This window comes from Vicugna pacos, chromosome X (assembly GCF_048564905.1).
Source record: "Vicugna pacos chromosome X, VicPac4, whole genome shotgun sequence".
Classification (NCBI taxonomy): Eukaryota; Metazoa; Chordata; class Mammalia; order Artiodactyla; family Camelidae; genus Vicugna; species Vicugna pacos.
In genome coordinates, this window is record NC_133023.1 from 22999947 (window position 1) to 23014190 (window position 14244).

The window sequence follows — 14244 nt, forward strand, 5'->3', positions numbered from 1 at the left end:
AGGTATTGATTTTCAAAATGTTAGGACCCTGGGTTCTTCTCCACAGTGGCCCAGACAGAAAGGATGTCTGTTGGAATCTATGGAAGCTGGACAATAAATGCCAAGGACATGAGCATCAGCAAGGGCCTTGAGTGGCACAGCCTGCTGGAAGGGACGTTGCACTAGAAGGGATGTACTCTATAACTGAAAGCTTCTAAAAGTGGAAAATGTGAGAATAGAGGACAAGGAATCAGTCTGGGAAAAAAAACTTTCAAAGGCAATGTAAGAGCACGTGGAGATTACATATTTGGCTATAGTATGGAGTGTAACCCAATGTACTTTTGCAGATAAATGAACAACAATACTGAGATCTGCCTGGTTCTCTCTAATTGAGCCCCATGATACCAAAAATTCAAAAGCAACAAAAAATATAAAGTGATTAAACCCAGGACTTTGTGTTCTTGGGAGGACTACTAGATGAGTCTATGAATAGGCAGAGAGTTTTTTTTCTATTTGTAGTTTCTGATCACATATCTCATAATACAACCTGAGAGTTGGTTCTCATCATATTATTTCCAGTCAGTCCACAGGAGATGAAATAGAGAAGAAACAGACATACAGAAACAGAAACAGAAATAGACAGAGCATAATGGACATGGGAGAGAACTAGGTAAAGAGTGAGGCTTCTGTAAATGTTTCACTGCTCAGGTCATCTTCCCAGGCCTCACTAGTCTATGGAAATGTGGTTGCCTTGACAATAGGAACAGATTTTCTAGCCCTGACCCACTTTTCCAGGGTGTTGAGGAAACCCCAAGAGTGATGTGCTCAAGAGCAAGTTCACTATCAGATTGTGACAAGGCTGTACCAGGAATATTCTATTCTCAGTGGAAAAGAGAGAGTAGATCTTTTCCCCTCTGTTAAGTTGGCTTCTGAAGCAGAGTTACTTCTAGTACATATGTTAATGAGGTTTAATGAAATACCTTTTTCAGTCTTTACTTAAAAGTGTTCTTTCATTTTAGCACTTACATAAATATCCAAGTGGCTGGAGAAATGGATTCAAGCAAAAAGCAGAATGTTTCTCTTCCCTTTGTGCATGTAAGTCTAGATTAATCCTGTAACAGATATTGTCAGTGTCTGTCTGCATCCCCAGAACTTCATGTATGTTTCTGTAGGCTTCCAGTTGCCCAAATCTATATCCCTATCCCTAAGGATCTCCCCAGTGCAAGGAAGTGCTGTGAAATTAACATAACACCCCTTGAGAGCACCCTCAACCATTGATTCTCAGGATAGTTGTATGAACTTCCCAGCTCCCCCACCTCTCGGCAACTCTGGGTGGGTAGTATGTGCTGTTTCCCAGAGGATTTCAGCTCCAGGTACCCACTATGGTAGTTGGCCTAATTTATTGGCTACCTTCCCTGCCTTGTCTCGTGACCCCATTCTACTACCAACATTACCTGCACTTCCCAACTAAACTACTTGAACTTGAATTCTTGTCTCAGGTCCCAAATCTGGAAAAAAACAAAAACAAGCACCTTCAAATGAGTTCTCTTTAAAGAAGTTTCTAGCAACTCCTACATACACACTCTTCTTTGGTCATGTCACATGCTCATCAGAAGCATTCAGATATGTCTGTGCCACAGCAGTGGACATAGCTTGAATTCTTTTCCAGGATACTTCCATGCTCTCATCTGGCAGGACAACTCCACCTGTTCAACAGCCATGATTTAATTCTTCCTTGGCTCAAACTGTAACTCATCCTCCTGTACCCAGACCACAGCCCAAACTGCTTTTTTAAAAATTTCAGCTTTATTGAGGTATAACTGACAAATAAACTTATAAGGTATTTAAAGTGTACATCATGGCAATTTGGTATATGTATACATTGTGAAAGAAGTTCCCCCCCATCTAGGTAATTAACACATCCATCACCTCACACAATTTTCTTTTTCTTTTTGGTGAGAATATTTAAGTTCTTCTCTCTTAGCAAATTTCAACTATACAATTCAATGTTATCAACCAAATTGCTCTAAGCAAGAAATAGCAAAAGAATTTTTCTTTTGCCATAAAGATTCAGTTATCAGAAGCTTCCATAGTTGTTTAAAGACACAGAGCATTGTGAAATCAAAAATAATATACTGTATGTAGCAACAATAATAAAAATAGTATTATGCATTATCCAAGATTATTATTTCCACTAATATTTGCTCTCTTATTTATTCTGAAGCCATATAAGCTAATTACTCCATTCCTTGCTTGCTTCGTGGGCATGAGAAAGGGGTGGGAGTTGGAGAAGTTTGACTTTAACATGAATATATGAAGATTAAAAATATTTTACCTTTAAATTGTTTTTCCAAATATATTTTATGAGAACACTACTGTTTCAATACCATTAGCCCTTGTAATAATCATATGGTATAATTATTTGAAGTATGACCTATTTGAAAAATATTTCATTTATATGTTCATTCCTAACCTTTTGTTTTCTCAAAGACAACAAAAAAATAGGTGAATATAACATAACTCAGGTACAAAAACTCCATGTTATTATATTTTTTACCTCTAAATAGAAGTCAAAATCACAAATGAAATAACTAAACTATTTCCCATAAAAATCTCTCCGTATAGAAATAGTTACCTTTCCAGAGTGTGGTAGGCAGAATCCTAAAATGGCTCCCAAGATTCCCACCCCCTGGTGGGCACATCCTTTACAATCCTTAAATGTGGGTGGAAGCTGTGAATATAGTGAGATATAAATCCCATGGTTAGGTTGCTAATCAGTTGACTTTTAATTAGGTGGGCCTGGCCTAATCAGGTGAGTTTGTTAAAGGGAGATTTGGCCCTTCCTAAAGTCAGAGGGATTCAAAGTGTGAGAAAAATTCTGCTGGCCTTGAAAGAGCAAACATTCATATTGAAAATTGGCCTCTGGAGAGGACCATATGGCAAGGACCCCAAGAGTGGCATCTAGGAGCTGAGGGCTATCCCTGGCTGACAGAAAGCAAGGAAACTGGGAATCTCAGTTATATAACCTTAAGGAAATGAATTTTTACAACAGCTTAAGGAAGATTGAAAGGGGAGATTTCCCTAGTCAAGCTTCCACAGGGGGACATAGCTGGCCAACATCTTGATTACAGCCTTTTGAGGCCCTTAGCAGAGGCCCCCCCACTAAAATGTGCCAAACTCCTGACCCATGGAAACTGAGATAATAAATTTGTGTTGCTGTAAGCAACTGCTGTAAGTTTGTGCTCATTTGTTAAACATCAATATAAAACTAGTACACAAAATTTCCATGGAAACTCAATACCATGGCTAACCCATTACATTAAAGGTCCATAAATCCCCTGTATAAAACTTTTGCACATTAAAAGACACCATCAAGAAAACAAAAGGACAACTACAAATTGAAATAAAATACTTGCAAATTGTATCTCTAATAAGGAACTTGTATACAGAATATTTAAAGAACTCTTAAAATTCAATAATAGACAAATAACCTTAAAATGCAAAGAATCTGAATAGACATTTCTCCAAAGAAGACATACAAATGGCCAATAAATACATGAAAAATATGCTCAATATTATTAATCATCAGGGAGATGCAAATCAAAACCACAATGAGATTTCATTTTACATCCAGTAGGATGGCTATAATAAAGAGAAGATGTGGAGAAATCTGCAACCTCATACATTACTGGTGAAAAATGTAAAATGGTGCAGCCACTTTGGAAAACAGTCTGGCAAGTCCTCAAGTGATTAAACATAGAGTTACTATAATGCCTAGCAATTTAACTCCTAGGTATCTACCCAAGAGTAATTAAAAGGTATAGCCACACAAAAACTTGTACATCCTTGTTCATAGCAGCATTATTCATAGAAGCAGAAAGTGGAAATAATCCAAGTGTCCACTGGCTGATGAGTAGATAAATAAACTGTGGTATATCCATACAATGAAATATCATTGAGCAATAAAAAGGAATGAAATACTGATACATACTACAACATGCTGAGTGAAGGATGCCTGTCCCTAAAGACTCCGTATTACATGATTTCATTTATATGAAAAATCCAGAGTTGGCAAATCTATATAAATAGAAAGTATATTTGTGTTTACCTGGGGTGGGAGGTGGACATGGGCTGTGCTTGCTTATAGTACAGGGATTCTTTTGAAGGAGATGGAACGATTGTAAAGTTAGGTTGCAGTGGTGGTTACACAGCTCTGTAAACTAAAAGCTATTGAATTGTACACTTAAAAAAGGTAAGTATTACAATATGGAAATTCTATTTCACTTAAGCTATTCAAGAAAAAGCCTAGTTTCTCTTTTGTTTTGCTTAGACTATGCTAGGAAAGCAAGTGTTCTGTAGAAAAAATATTTAAAAAATCAGTTCACTGATTGGCATAACTGGCCAGATCTGATGCATTTCATGATGATGTCAGAAACGCAGCATGGTAGAGGGAGAAGCGGCAATTGCTAAGTAGTGTTTTCTTATCCGTGCTCACTGCCTAAGAACTTGGTGACCTCTCTAACCTGAATATTGCCTTGAAAAAGGAGGGACTGAACTGGGTAAATTCCCAGTCACTAACAATTCTAAATATTCTATTCAGCCTGATGATTTAAGCAAAGATAGCCACCAGAATGATACTCAGATTATCCTATTATACCAAGATATCACTGAAAATTTTTATCTTGATTATTTTAAACCAAAGAATTGATCTAAATTCAAGAATGTAACCAAAAATGACATCAAGCATTTCATGTCATCTCTTCTGTGTTACTTTTTTCTCTATTTTAATGTGAATTTAAGATCAGAATTTTATACAAACTATCATTTATGTCTGAAGCACAGTCATTTGCCTTGGGTTTCCCGATACTAATTTTGCTCTCATTTTTTAACCAAATTATTTTCAAAGCCTCTTTAACTGCTCTGAAAGCTCAGAAATGAGGAAAGGAACGAACACAAACCAGTTTAATGCAATGAAAAAAATTTTTCAGTTCCACTTAGAACATCTAAATGGCTTTCCACTTTCCTTGGTCACTAAATACTCACAAGGCCTTATTCTATTAGTTACTAAGGTAACCCAAAGCTGGCAGCATGTTGACATACCTTTCAAGGCCAAGAGGCTTTGCAGTATTTCATAGATAATGTCACATTAACCTCAAACTTGTCCTTTTTACAAAAGAACAATAATTGTTTGAATGAATCTGTTCTAATTTTATTCTTTGGGTTTTTTTTAAGAGATGTTTGACTGCACTTTCCTTCAGCTCACGTTCTTTTTTAAATAATGTTAGTAAAAGTCAGATATCTTTATTGATTCCTGTTTTAAACCACTCGCTTCTTGTGTGGGTTACTGACAGCCTGGGTCAGAATCCAGGTAGTCGTTGAAATGGTCCTCAAAAGAGAGGACATCCTTTGATCTACCCTTATAGCCCCATAAAGATAGACCTAGTGAAAATTAAACCAAAAAGAATGTAATAGGAATAAAAGATAAAAACAGATGATCTGTTTCCCTTTTTGTCATTAATTACAGTGCATACACTCAGATGAAAGAAGCAAGATTTTCTGTCCTCGGGTTATGAATGAGGCGTTGTAGCCAGGAATCAAGTGTATTCCTCCCGTAGCCCATCATTACAATGTGAATGTAGGTGTGCCACTGACTGCGTCTAAGAATCAACTACTTTCCAAAGTCAAACAGTGCAAAGAGTTCATTAATCTTTTCCAAATAATCCAAAGTAATGGTAAATTTAGATAAATGTAAATTTGAGTGGGTATATTAAATATTAACAAAATCAAATATACTGACAGAAGATTATTTCTCTGTTCATCAATTATACACTTAGGGAAATTTTGAGATAATTCATGTATAACAAATCTGATCCAAGAAAATGCCTGAATCTAAAATCATGGTAGTGTTCAACTTGTGTACCATTGCCACAAATCAAGCACTAATATTTGTGAGTGGTGAATTCTTCCCTCTTCTAAAGTTCTTCAAGTTATTATTCAACAGTTCTTGGGAGCTCTAAGTTTATTTGCTTTCTGTTTAGTGCCTCTTCAGGCATCCTTAATCCTGACCTTATTCACCTAGATTCTATTAAAAAATAATACTTATTTCTGGACTTTGCCAGTTAGATCAGTGTCATATTGAATTGATCAAAAGGGTTAATAAAACGACTCTGAATAAAGTATTTTTTCCTAAAGTGACAGCACTCTATTCAGTTTAGCAAATATTTACTACCACCCTGTAATAGATAAGATGCTGAAGACTGCAATTAATTCAGGGGTTTATTTTATTTACTTGTGTAACTGCCCATTTAAAGTTTGTTTTATTAATGCTGATTTTTATTACTTCCCTGTGGCAACCTATCCTTTGTCTAAAGAGTGAGGAAATTATCCACTATATTTTGTACTATGTTATTAACATCCAATTATGTTCTAGTTAATTTGAAGGTGTTAGAAAATGATATGTTTTGCTTACTGAAGAAAACCTTGTCATTAAAAGTGCAAAATTAGTCAATATCCCATTTCTTTATTCATAATTATAAGAATACCAATTTGCATGACATTTTATAACTAATGAACACTGTGAGATTAGAAATTGGGGTTACTTTATGCCATAATATTTCCCAAGGAAGATTTTGTAGCTAATAATCCTGTTATATACACCTGAAAGTTACTAAGAGAGTAAATCTTAAATGTTCTCACCTCAAAGAAGAGATAGTGATTATGTGACATGGTGGAGATGGTTGACTAAGCTATGGTGGTAACCATTTTGCAATCTGTAAGTGTATCAAATGAGCACATTGTATACCTTAAACTTACATAATACTATATGTCATTTATATCTCAGTAAAGCTGGAAAAAGACATATTTTGTTCATTGAAATTCATTGTGAAGAATATACAGTTAGAAAACTGAATAAAAAGCTGTAAGACAAAGAATTGTGTGCATGTTGCATAGTTGCATACTCAGTTTTGTCTAGGTAAAAATAATGTCCTTGGTCTTCCTGTTTTAATTGTTTTCTCTGCTTATTTATAGTTTTTGTCTCACTATATCAATGAAATTCTGAGAAAGGCACATTCAAATGACTTGGAGCTTTATTTTGTCAACTACCCCTTTGCTTTTTAAAACTAGGTTCAAAATTCAACTAAGATCCCATAGACTGTTCACAAATAAGCTACATTAAATAGAATAAAACATTGACCATAACACAGAAAGAGGCAAAAACATTTGGAAAGGAGCTGTTGCTTGGAAGAATTCTAAAACTTAAAGGAGAAGAGAAAGTCTTATCAGAGAATTGAGATTTTATTCTCAGACAGTAAAAAGGTTGCCTTTTTCTTGCTGGGTTTTGTAATAAGTGATACACCGAGAATTTTGTTTTCTCTGTTTTTGAGCTACACATAAGTAACTTTTCTTATTTTAATCTTCTTGTTGAGTATATTTGACATACAACTGTAAATTTAAAGTATACAGTGTGTTACTTTGATACATTTATATATTGTATTATGATGGTCATTGTAGTGATACTTACCACATTACATAATTATAGTACAATATTGTTGTCTTTATTCATTATACTGAACATCAGATCTCTATGGCTTATTTTCTGCTCATTGCAAGTTTGTACCCTTAAACAATATCAGTCTTATCTCCCCCACCCCATCCCCTGGCAACCACCATTTTACTCTCTGTTGGTTTTTTTGGTTTTTTTTTTTTTAACAAGTTTGACCTTTTTAGATTCTACATATAAGTGATACCATATAGCACTTGTCTTTCTCTGACTTATCTCACCACTTAGCATAATGCCTTCATGGTCCATCCCTTTTGTCACAGATGGCAGAATCACTTTCTTTCTCTGAATAATAGCTCCACTGTGTATTTATATACCGTATCTTCTATATGTATTCATCTGTTGATGCACATTTAGGTTGTTTACATATCTTGGTCTGATTCTTTTTGAATTAAGAAACTTCCCCTTAAGTATTTCACTGCTCAATTGCTTCACTCAAGAAGAATACAGCGGCTAATATATTAGAAGGTACAGGATAAACCTTTAAACTCATTTTATCCTGTCAGAGAAAACCTAGTTGTATATAGCCAGTTATAGTATGAGATAAACAGATAATAACCAAATCACAAACTTTTATCATTTATTCAATGCCCAGCACTGTCTAAGAAGTTAATGAATATGAGATAGTTATATTAGACATTTAAAAGAAATGTAACCTCATTTTGTAACTAAACTAGTCAAGCAGGATATATTGATGACATAATCATGCCTTATCTTTCCTTCTCAACAGTAAACAACTTAGGATCAGGGACTGGTTCATACTCACTTTGGTATTCTCTACGTTTTTTTCTTTATTGAAGTACCATCAGTTACAATGTGTCAATTTCTGGTGTACAGCATAGTGTCCTAGTCATGCATATACATACATACATTCATTTTCATTTTTTTCATTAAAGGTTATTACAAGATATTGAACATAGTTCCCTGTGCTATATAGCAGAAACTTTTTAAAATCTATTTTTATGTATAGTGACTAATATTTGTAAATCTGAAACTCCCAAATTTATCTCTCCCCACCCCCTTTCCCTCGATAAACATAAGATTACTATGTCCGGGAGTCTGTTTCTGTTTTGTAGATGAGTTCATTAGTGTCCTTTTTTTCACTTTTTTTTTTTTCAGATTCCACATATGAGTGATATCATATGGTATTTTTCTTTCTCTTTCTGGATTACTTCACTTAGAATGACGATCTCTAGGTCCATCCATGTTGCTGCAAATGGCATTATTTAATTCTGTTTTATGGCTGAGTAGTATTTCATTGTATAAATATATGACAGCTTCTTTATCCAGTCCTGTGTTGATGGACATTTAGGTTGTTTCCATGTCTTAGCTATTGTATATAGTGCTGCTATGAACATTGGGGTACATGTATCTTTTCGAATTAGAGTTCCCTTTGAACATATGCCCAGAGTGGGATTGCTGGATCATGGTAAGTCTATTTTTAGTTTTTTGAGGAATCTCCATACTGTTTTCCATAATGACTGCACCAACCAACATTCCCACCAGCAGTGTAGGAGGGTTCCTTTTTCTCCACACCCTCTTGAGTATTTATTGTTCATGGACTTTTGAATGGTGACCATTCTGACTGGTATGAGGTGATACCTCATTGTAGTTTTGATTTACATTTCTCTGATAATTAGCAATGATGAGCATTGTTTCATGTGCCTCTTGGCCATTTGTATGTCTTCATTGGAGAATTGCTTGTTTAGGTTTTCTGCTCATTTTTGAATTGTGTTGTTTGGTTTTTTTGTTATTAAGTCATATGAGCTGTTTATATATTCTGGAAATTAAACCTTTGTCAGTTGCATCTTTTGCAAATATTTTCTCCTATTCTGTAGGTTGTCATTTGCTTTGATTATGATTTCTTTTGCTGTGCAAAAGCTTATAAGCTTAATTAGATCCCATTTGTTTATTTTTGTTTTTATTTCTATTGCCTGGGTAGACTGCCCTAGGAGAACATTGCTAAGATTTATGTCAGAGAATGTTTTCCCTATGTTTTCTTCTAGGAAGTTTATTGTGTCTTGTCTTGTATTTAAGTCTTTAAGCCATTTTGAGTTTATTTCTGTGTATGGAGTGAGGGAGTGTTCTAACTTCATTGATTTACATGCTGCTATCCAGTTTTCCCAACACCACTTGCTGAAGAGACTGTCTTTATTCCATTGTATATTCTTGCCTCCTTTGTCGAAGATTAATTGACTATAGGTCTGTGGGTTTACTTCTGGACTCTATTCTGTTCCACTGATCCATATGTCTGTTTTTATGCCAGTATCATGTTGTTTTGATTACTGCTCCTCTGTAGTATTGTCTGAAGTCTGGGAGGGTTATTCCTCCAGCTTTGTTCTTTTTTTTTTTTTCAATATTGCTTTAGCAATTCTGGGTCTTTCGTGATTCCATATAAATTTCAGAATTGCTTGTTCCAGTTCTGTGAAAAATGTCCTGGGTAATTTGATAGGGATCACATTAAATCTCTAGATTGCTTTGGGCAGTGTGACCATTTTAACGATATTGATTCTTCCAATCCAAGAGCTTGGGATATCATCCCATTTCTTTGTCATCTTTAATGTCCTTAATCAGTGTTTTCTAGTTCTCCATGTATAAGTCTTTCACCTCCTTGGTCAGATTTATTCCTAAGTATTTTATTGTTTTGGGTACTATTTTAAAAGGAATTGTTTCTTTACTTTCTTTTCCTGCTAATTCATTGTTAGTGTAAAGAAATGCAACTGATTTTTGTATGTTAATCTTGTATCCTGCTAACTTGCCAAATTCTTTTATCAGCTCTGGTAGTTTTTGTGTAGAGCTTTTAGGGTTTTCTATGTGTATAGTATCATGTCATCCACATATAGTGACAATTTTACCTCTTCTCTTCCAATTTGGATCCCTTTTGTTTCTTTTTCTTGCCTGATTGCTGTGGCTAGGACTTCTAAGCCTATGATGAAAAGTAGTGGTGAAAGTGGGCATCCTTGTCTTGTTGCAGATTTTAGTGGGAAGGTTTTCAGTTTTTCACCATTGAGTATTATTGTATCCTCTACATTTAGTATCACTAAATCTCAAATTCCAAATGTGAACAGACGTAGGTACCAAAATTAGCCTTTTTCTTCTTGACAATTCAGTCTAAATCCTGGTTAGAAAGGCTTCAATGATTATGATTTATCTAACTGCCCCTCTTGTTCCTACTAGCCCACATGATCATCTAAGTTGCTATACATGTAACAAACTAAAGAATAAACTGATCCTCAGTTGTTTTATCTGTGTAAAAAAAGTATCTTACTCATACAGTGACCTGTCAAGATTTTCTAGCTCTTTGTAGCTTTGGTATGCTTTACTTAAAACCCATACACACAAATCATTTTACAACCATTGTTGTGAAAATATTCTGAATATAGAAAAGCACTCTAATTAGTTTCCATATAATGTTTCTGACTGTTAAAGAATTTTACTTAGGACAACATGTATTTTTACCCAGAAAGCATTTCAACCTTTGAGAAAGGTGGTGGGGGAGGAGAGAAAAAATATTGATTTGTCTAGTTCTGGTCAGTTATAAAGATTGTATTAAAAAAGCAACAAAAATTACCTAAGGTTCTAGGGAAAAAAACAAAACTATTCAACCAACATGCTCAACTCAGAGCTCTATAACAATTAATTGTCTTTGACCTGTAGCCCCACTCCATCCTTGAGTTTCTCATCCCTAAAGGAGTATAGTGGACTTTTTATCTTGGAGCCTATGAGCTAATTTAAGTATTTTGTTTCCACATTCTGGCAAAACCCTTCACCATAACTTTTCTCTATTGATGCCTATCCCTGAAGTTTACCCCCTCTAAGTCATAATTTAAATAATATTGTCAATATGTAGTTGCTAAGAGAAACTGGTTCACTTCCACTGTTGCCACTCTTCAAAAGATAACTGATCATTAAATATTAGGAGTAGCTACAAATATTGCATGCCTAATCTGTTCTAGATACAGTATTAGGCATTCTATGCATGTTTCTTAATGATAGAGAAAAATTTGCTTCTTTCATTATAAGTATGTAGACATTGCTTCTGCAACAGATTACTTGGCCAAGGCTGTGAGAATCCTCAAAACGCTTGATATTAAGAAAGGTTAAATGCCTCTTTAATTCATTTTGTTTGTTACTCTAATGATGGACCAGACCACACATATACCACAATTATATAAGGGAAAAGCCTCACACATACTGTCACCAATGGCTTTAGGCCTTGGTTTTCTTCTTTATTGTAGCTCTAAGATGGTACCTTGTGTAAAATTATACACTTAAAGATTGTAAAATTGAAAATTAAGGCAGGTTCTCTTACATCGACCGCTTAAGAGTCGCACTGTAAGAAGCAACAACCTCTCCTCCTCCACTCCGCCATCTCCTCGGCAGCCGCAAAACAGCAACTATGCATGAGTGCATCTCCATCCACATTGGCCAGGCTGGTGTCCAGATCAGCAATGCCTGCTGGGAGCTCTGCTGCCTGGAACACGGCATCCAACCCGATGGCCAGATGCCAAGTGACAAAGCCATTGGGGCAGGAGACAACTCCTTCAACACCTTCTTCAGTGAGACGGGCGCTGGCAAGCATGTGCCCAGGGCAGTGTTTGTAGACCTGGAACCCACAGTCATTGATGAAGTTTGCACTGGCACCTACCGCCAGCTCTTCCACCCTGAGCAGCTCATTACAGGCAAAGAAGATGCTGCCAATAACTATGCCCGCAGTCACTACACCATTGGCAAGGAGATCATTGACCTTGTCTTGGACCGAATTCAGAAACTGGCTGACCAGTGCACAGGTCTTCAGGGCTTCTTGGTTTTCCACAGCTTCGGTGGGGTTACTGGTTCTGGATTCACCTCCCTGCTGATGGAATGTCTGTCTGTCGATTATGGCAAGAAGTCCAAGCTGGAGTTCTCCATTTACCCAGCCCCCCAGGCTTCCACAGCTGTAGTTGAGCTCTACAACTCCATCCTCACCACCTGCACCACCCTGGAGCACTCTGATTGTGCCTTCATGGTAAACAATGAGGCCATCTATGACATCTGTCGTAGAAACCTCGACATTGAGTGCCCAACCTACACAAACCTGAATAGGTTGATAGGTCAAATTGTATCCTCCATCACTGCTTCCCTGAGGTTTGATGGAACCCTGAATGTCAAATTAACAGAATTCCAAACCAACCTGGTACCCTATCCTCGCATCCACTTCCCTCTGGCCACATATGCCCCTGTCGTCTCTGCTGAGAAAGCCTACCATGAACAGCTTTCTGTAGCAGAGATCACCAACGCTTGCTTTGAGCCAGCCAACCAGATGGTGAAATGTGACCCTCGCCATGGTAAATACATGACTTGCTGCCTGTTGTACCATGGTGACGTGGTCCCCAAAGATGTCAATGCTGCCATTGCCACCATCAAGACCAAGCGTACCATCCAGTTTGTGGACTGGTGCCCCACTGGCTTCAAAGTTGGCATTAATTACCAGCCTCCCACCATGGTACCTGGTGGAGACCTGGCCAAAGTACAGCGAGCTGTGTGCATGATGAGCAACACCACAGCCATTGCTGAGGCCTGGGCTCGCCTGGACCACAAGTCTGACCTGATGTATGCCAAGTGTGCCTTTGTTCACTTGTACGTGGGTGAGGGCGTGGAGAAAGGAGAGTTTTCTGAGGCCCGTGAGGACATGGCTGCCCTTGAGAAGGATTATGAGGAGGTTGGTGTAGATTCTGTTGAAGGAGAGGGAGAGGAAGAAGGAGAGAAATACTCAAGTTAAAATGTCACAAAGGTGCTGCTTTTACAGGGAAGCTTATTCTGTTTAAAACATTGAAAGTCGTGGTCTGATCAGTTAATTTGTATGTAGCAGTGTGTACTTCCATATACAAGTACTGACCTATGCTTTAAAACACAACACTTTGTTACGGGCCCACGCTACCCATTTTTCTGATGGATTTGAGTAAAGTATTCCCTGTCTTAAATGAAAAAGAAGAAAGAAAAGAAAAGAAAAAGAAAATTAAGGAGTTATTGTTAAGTAAATCCCCACCCAGGAGAAGGAACAGATTGAGCTCTAATTGATGTTTTCCTTCCCTACACAGTCCACTGAGTGAAAGAGAGCATGCTCACACACCACCTGTGTACCTACTATAGCATCCCAAGGGGCGTGTGACCCTCAGTGGCATCACTTCCTGCCTGGGGAGAATGTTGTTGTTGAAACAGCCTAGTCTGGAACTTCAGCATCCAGAATACTGCCACAAACTTCCTAGGTAACTTCAGGATGTCGGCTCCCTTGCTCAGGGCCATGGTTTCTGTATATAAAACGAAAGAATTGGGCTATGCTTCTCTTTAAACTGAACAATCCATAAATGGAACTCAGAAAAATTGTACTAAGTACATCTTTACTACTACTACCGTATCTCTAAGCTGATCAGATTTAAAAAAAACAGGCTAGCACACACTACAGACTTATTTAATGAAAGCATATTTAAGAAAGCAAAAAGGTGGCCCTGCATTCTGCAGCTGTATCCTGTATCCAAGGAGTGTGCCCTGTGAACCAAACCACACCCCTTCTCCAAAAGTTAGGCAATGAGTATTCCCAGTCCCTAGAGCACATCATCAAAGATCAGCCATCTTCATCCCATAAAGGCCCAGCAGTATTTATCCCTCAGCACCTCTTAAAATGTCTACATTTTCCTCAGATTAGAAAAAAAATTGATATTTAT

The 14244-nt window shown here is 37.0% G+C and overlaps 1 protein-coding gene across 1 annotated transcript; it reads left to right on the forward strand.

The window, feature by feature from the left end:
- Positions 1-11939: 11939 nt before the first annotated feature.
- LOC102533275 (tubulin alpha-1A chain-like) lies at positions 11940-13351 on the forward strand. Its single transcript, XM_006209449.4, has one exon. It carries the CDS (start codon positions 11940-11942, stop codon positions 13299-13301), a length of 1362 nt encoding a protein of 453 aa, XP_006209511.1. The 3' UTR covers positions 13302-13351.
- Positions 13352-14244: the final 893 nt, after the last annotated feature.

Excerpts from the sequence above, each read along its gene's own strand:
- LOC102533275 (XM_006209449.4), top strand. The coding sequence starts at position 11,940 with ATGCATGAGTGCATCTCCATCCACATTGGCCAGGCTGGTGTCCAGATC.